We start from the raw sequence: 6,430 nt of genomic DNA on the forward strand, positions 1-6,430 counted from the left end.
CCTGGGCTCCCAGCACAGACCTGAGCAGACAACTCCCGCATCCTCCTTGTGCCCGCAGTCGTGCTGTCCCCAGGCCTCAGCAGAGCAGTTCCAGAGAGCAGATTCGGCCCCAGAGCAGTTCACGCCATCCAGCCAGATGTGCCCAGAGCCCTCCCCAAAGCGAGCCGAGCCGGCCGCCTCCACGGCCCATCCGCAGCTCAGCTGGCGGCAAACCACGTCGGCGTCGGCCATGTCCCAGGCATCGTCGCAGACCGTGCCCCACTGCCCCCGGTAGTAGATCTCCACTCTCCCTGCACATCGCCCAGCCCCGTCCACCAGCTGGACCCGGCGGCTCCCTGCAGCGGGGGGAAGCCCCGGCCATCAGAGGCCGGCTGCCCGCCCCACCCCGCATCCAGAGGACGTGCTGCTCACCCCGGCACACGGCCCCCACGTCCTCCATGATGCCCGTGGCCTCGGGCGGGGAGGCGTTGCAGAGGCTCAGGCCGGCCTCGTGGCCCGCACACCGCACCCCGCGCAGCCCCACGGGGCCCGTCCCTCGCTCGGCCCTCGGCACGGCGTAGGCTGCCTCTGCCTCCTCGCAGCGCAGCTGCCGGCACACCACGCCGGCGTCCTCCATGTCCCACTGATCATCCAGGACTCTGCCCCACGTCCCGCGCCGGAAGATCTCCACGCGCCCGTCGCACCGGCTCCCTCCACCCACCAGTCTGAGAGACGCGTTGTGAGGCGGGCCTGGGGAGAGCAGAAATGCCAGCAATGCACGCCGCAGGAGTTCTCAGCGGACAGGTTCGGCCTGGTGACGCCACGGGATCCCCACGGACTGTTAGGTGGCCATGCGGCACACGAGGCGCCATCCCCGCAGCGCTATCCTGACACACACCTGAGCAAATGACGGCAGCGTCGTTCTCATGGGAGCACGGGAGAGGGCCCCCCAGGGGCGGTCACCGGGCACTGAGCCGGGCTGCTCTCAGTGCCCTCACAGTGGAACCAGTCATTCCACACGGGGGCCAGTTCCTCTCCCAAAAGGCCCTCCTTCAGGAATGGACACCGCAAACCCGCAGCCCAGGTGATGACAGAGAACGTGGGCGTCCAAGAGGTCCCAGCGGGAGGCACAAAGGCTGCCCCATGTTCCCCGCACCTCCACTTCCACCCTGCCCTCGCACGCCGTGCTGCCATTCACCAGCCTGAACCCTGTGAATTGAGGACAGAGGAGGATGGATGGGGATGATTGGTGCTCTGGTTCCCTCAGGAGAGGGAGGAGAAGCCAAAGGGACAACACAAAGCCATTTCCTTCAGCACCGCCTTGGGCTGCAGAATACCACATCCCCCTCCTGTCCCCACACTCGGCACAGCCCCGTCCCTGTCCCTGGCACACAGTCGGCGTCCAACAGCCCTCCCTGAGCCCTTACGTGTGCAGGTGACAGCAGCAATGCTTGTCTGGGGGCAGGGCTGGTCGCGAGGGGTCCCCGTGGGGCAGGAGGAGAGGCTGGATTCGTTCCCCACGCACTGCAGCTCTCTGTCCCAGGTGGCACCGGTCCCTTCTCCAAAGGCACTTGCTCTGGGACGGGCAGGGCTGTGCCACACTGAAGATCTCTGCAGACCACATCAGCAGCTTTGGGACCAAAGTGTGAGTCACAGACAGACTTCCACCCGTCCCCGTCATGGATCTCCACTCGTCCTGAGCAGCGGCTGTCCCCTCCGACCAGACGGACAAATCCTGGAGTGAACAAAGGCACCTGTGGGGTCCCAGAGCCCTCTGGCAATTCCATGTCCCTCCTCACCTCCACCTCAACTGGGGACCAAGCAGGGCCCCATGGCAATTCCCCAGGGACCAGCAATGGCAGCACAACTGGCCGCAGATGATATCTGCTTATTGATCCCCCAAATCTGACCACAGAGGTCGGGAATGGCTAGTCCCTCACCTGTACATGTCACTCCAGCGTCCAGACTGTGTGTGCAGTAATGTTCACCCCTTCCATTGTGTTCACAGTCAGACAGGGCAGACTCGGTGCCTTTACACTGGACCTCATCCATCCAAATGGGACCAGATCCTAGCACAAATCCTTCATTCCGTGTAGCACTGATTGCTGACCCACATCTCAGCTGCTTACAAACCACCGCTGCATCTTCCTTGTCCCATTCGTCATCACATACGGTCCCCCACTGCTCCTGGTGTTTCACCTCCACTCTCCCATCGCAGTGCCCGCTGCCATCCGCCAGCCTGACCTCTGCTGCCCCTTCAAACATCAACATGAGATATGTCACAAGAGATCCAGGCCCCAAACTGGGGGACCCTAGACCCCCAGGCTGGCACAGTCACAAGATTTGAGGTGGGAGACTTCCCACTGCCTGTCTCTACATCTCCAGACTCACTACCATCCCCAGGGCTCTCCAGATTCCCAGGAAGCACCGAGCTGATCCTGAGGATCGCCCCAACCCAGAGGATCAGACCCTGCTTGACCAGGGTCCCCAGGGATGACCCTGAGGAGTCTGGCTGTGCTCTGGGGATTTCTGTGTGCCACCATTAGCAGCTGGGCTACCAGCACAGCAAGAGCACCGTGCTGGTGAGCAAGGGGTCACAGAAGGATGCTTCACTGTCTGGAAATATAACCAGGCATATAACCTGGGCTGCCATAAACTCGGTTGTCCTGGACAATTATGATACACTCGTCCACCCAGAGAGACACAGAATAAAGCACAGGATCCATGCACTTCAGCAACTACTGCCACAGAATCACAGAATCACAGAATCACAGAATGGCCAGGGTTGGAAGGGACCTGAAGGATCACAAATCTCCAACCCCCTGCCACACGCAGGGCCACCAACCTCCACATTTCACACCAGCCCAGGCTGCCCAGGGCCCCATCCAGCCTGGCCTTGAACCCCTCCAGGGATGGACGGGGCATCCACAGCCTCTCTGGGCAGCTGTTCCAGCACCTCACCACCCTCTCTGCAAAGAACTTAAACTGCCCTTGTTTCAGTGGTACTTAGAAAGAAATCTCCTTCACAGAGGGATCTCAGAGACACTCACTGGCCCTAGGTCAGCTCGCGCTGCTGGTCAAGGCAGCTGGCACTTACCTCTGCACGGCTGCACCCAGAGGAGGAGCCACAGCACCCGAGGGCACAGGAGTCCTCCTGTCCCCATCCTGAGCCTCCCGTCCTGCTGGCACAGCCCTGCGGTGCCCAACTCCCTGCTGCAGCTCCTGGGGGCTTTGGGGACAATGCCAACAGGAGAGCACTATATCTCTGCAGCTGATTACGCAGATGCAGAAGAAGCCAATCACAGCAGCAGTCTCCTTTTTAGACTTTATCAGAAGCTGTCTCCCCTCCGAGGCAGCCCAGCCCTCCAATGAACTTCTCCAGAGCTGTTCATGACCATATATGAGGGACGGCTCCGCTGTGGTGTCGTGCCGCTGGGACGGGAATCACCGCGTTGGCTGCAGGAGGACGTGGCTCTATCACCACGTCACCACTTGCACTCTGCAGGAGCGCTGAGCATCTCTCGTGCCGGGAATGCCCAACAGGCCAAGATGGGAATGTCCAGCTGGCCCCACGCTGCAGGAACCGCAGGGCTGGGACCGCACCAGGGCTGTGTCTGTGAGGGAGGGGAACAGCCCCTAGGCCTGCTGCAGACCTGCTGTACCAGGAGCAGTAGCTGGGAAAGGTCCTTGGGCGAGGTCGGAGCCCCATCGTGGAAGTGCCGGCTCCCCCCTTCTTCCATGGGGGGCCCCACGTCGGGTCCCCAGAAGGAGCTGGAGCTGGGACAGATCCTGCCCTGGCAGCAGACGAGAACCTGCAGACTGAGCCGAGGGGCTCAGACGCGTCCCCAGCACTCAGCGTGTCACCCAGGGGCCGTTATTCCTCACAGAGGATTGGGACTTGGAGCCCACCCACCGCTGCAGGTGCACAAACCACAGCCCCGTGTCACAGCGCTCAGGCAGGAAGACGGTGGTTTCCTCCTGGCTCTGTGCCCAGGCACTCACTGCGGTGTCCCCGAGCCACCTTCACCACGGCTGCACCAGCCAGGGCTGCGGGGGCTGCTCCTTCAGCCTCACGGGCACGGGGCAGGGTCCTGGCCCCTGGGACAGCCCACTGACCACAAGGGCCACGCTGCGCTGAGACACGTGGCCGTGGGCTCACAGCAGTGATGTGGCACAGCTGATGCTGAGAGCTCGTGGGCTGCGGGGATGGTATAGAAAGCAAAGCACTGCTGCAGTGGGCTGCAGTGGGGAAGAGGATATCCATCCCAGCCAGACCCAGAAGGCATTAGCGACTGGTAAGAGTTATGTGGACTGTTTGACAGACGCTCTTTGTGGGTGTCCTGCATCAGTGACCAAAGGAGATTGAGCTGTCTGCGTGTTTATGAATTCAGACCTGCGTTCCATCCTATTTCCTTACTGGTTTGCCCTTAGCGTGCCACTTCTGAAGACTTCAGTCAGACAGCTCTCCTGAAATTAACATGCTCACACTCCATGTCCTCCCAGATCAATGAATCTGCCACTTTTCCACACAGAGCAGGCACTCTCTCCTCTCATCCATGTTACTGGTGAATGTAAAACAAGAGAGGACCCAGCCTCTCCTGGATTTCCTTAACGGGGCTCGGCCTCAGGTCTGGCCTCAGGAAGTGACCCTGGTGTTTGGTTTTGCCATGAAACTGGTGCTGGACTTATAAGCCCCAGCAGAGATAGGGCAGAGATAGGGGTACCTTCTGGATATGAGGTGCACAGACAGGCAGTCCGAAAGGAATTCCCACCTGTCAGTGTGTTACCAACAGGCTTCCTTGTCAGTTCCGCTGTTGAGGATGAGGAGAACCAGGCTTGGGTCAGGCCACAGCAGAAGTGTGCAGGGTTGTCCCCCAGGGCTCTCTGGGGTCTGCCTTGAAGTGCCGGGACACGGGAAAATGAGAATGGAAGTGCAGTTCGTAGCAGGAGGCTGTCCTTTTCCCTGCCTTCACAGCCTCGTGATGCTTCCCACCCAAATTTCCCAGGACATTCCCCTGTTGGAGTTGTGGTCCTTTTACTGTCCATGGCAGCCTCTCTTCTCTGCCCAGTGCCTCGAAGAAGGACGTGGGAGAGAAGATGGTCACAGTGATGCCAGAGATCACTCTGGGACTTCTGGGTGAATTTTTGAAATGGATGAATGCAGCATAAGCCAACTTTACTTTTGCAGGGCTTCAATTCTTATTCTCATTCACATCTGCTTGCTCTGAAACCACTTGAGATATGGTGGTGAAGACATTGCCAAATGCACTCAGCAGGTAGGTCAGGAGCAAGAGGAGAAATTGCAGTCTGGTATGAGGGACATATTCCTGACAGGAGGAACTCTACTGGGATGTCGGACTCTCCCCCTTCCCTTCCTCCAAGGTCTTTGTCCGAGGTCTTTGTCCTCTTTTGCAGACTTTCAAGAGGGGGAACTACCAGACAGAACAGGCACTGCTCTATTAACCTTAGGACCATGGAATAATTCCAGTTGGCAAACAGAATTAGCAGCAGCAGCAGCCTTACCACAGTCTCCTCTCTAGCTGAACAGGATGGAGAAATGTTAGTGAGATGTGTCAAATATACATGTATGCCACAGGTATTTGTCCGTCCGTCTGTCTGTCTGTCTATCTGGGGTACATACCTTCAGCAGCTGGGCTCAGACTCTCAGTCTGCCCAGGATCTGCCCCAGGGTTCCACTCTGGGCCCCAGTTGTGGGTACCCAGATAGATAAGCCTCCCTGGCCATAGCTGCAGTCCAGCTGTGGGCACAGACCACCCCAGTCACACACACACCTGCATTCTTCAAGTCCCCACCTTGTTCTGTCCGATGGCTGCACTCCCATGTACACGTCATGCAGAAGAGAGAACTTCACTCAGGAAAGAGGCAGAAATAGAGTTTCATGGAAGACAGAAGAACAGAGTTAACTGCAAGACAAGACAAACTATGTTAACAGCAAAAGGAAACTAGAGAGAATGTCGGGCCCCTTACTAAGTGAGGGGGGGGTCCTGGTAACGGGGGTTGCTGAGAAGGCAGAGATACTGAATGCCTTCTTTACTTCCATCTTCAGTGAAAAGGCTCTCCCTCAGGTTTCCCACACCCTGGAGGTTAGGGAGAGGGTCTGCGGAATGGGAGACTTCCCTTTAGTCAGGAAAGAGGACGTGCGTGAGCGCCTAGGCAGTACTAAGGTCCACAAGTCCATGGGACCTGATGGGGTGCATCCACGTGTGCTGAGAGAGCTGGTGGAGGTCATTGCTGAACCACTCTCCATCATTTTTGAGAGGTCTTGGACAACAGGGGATGTCCCTGAAGACTGGAGGATAGCCAATGTCACTCTGGACTTCAAAAAGGGCTGGAGAGCTGGGCAGTAAGAAACCGGATGAGGTTCAACAAAAGCAAGTGTAGGGTCTTACACCTAGGGAGGAATAATTGCATGCACCAATACACGCTGGGG

The 6,430-nt window shown here is 58.4% G+C and overlaps 1 protein-coding gene across 1 annotated transcript; it reads right to left on the reverse strand.

Annotated features, from left to right (window-relative positions):
* Window positions 1-20: 20 nt before the first annotated feature.
* On the reverse strand, window positions 21-4,499 carry LOC104913840 (scavenger receptor cysteine-rich type 1 protein M130-like; the record flags this gene model as incomplete). Its single annotated transcript, XM_010721701.3, is given in 9 exon segments — window positions 21-335; window positions 412-729; window positions 878-917; window positions 919-1,002; window positions 1,004-1,188; window positions 1,407-1,559; window positions 1,562-1,714; window positions 1,920-2,234; window positions 3,077-4,499. Coding segments are annotated over 9 exon segments (1,630 nt in total), but the record flags the coding sequence as incomplete, so codon positions are not given.
* Between the last annotated feature and the right edge of the window lie 1,931 nt (window positions 4,500-6,430).

This window comes from Meleagris gallopavo, chromosome 21, assembly GCF_000146605.3.
Source record: "Meleagris gallopavo isolate NT-WF06-2002-E0010 breed Aviagen turkey brand Nicholas breeding stock chromosome 21, Turkey_5.1, whole genome shotgun sequence".
Taxonomy (NCBI): domain Eukaryota; kingdom Metazoa; phylum Chordata; class Aves; order Galliformes; family Phasianidae; genus Meleagris; species Meleagris gallopavo.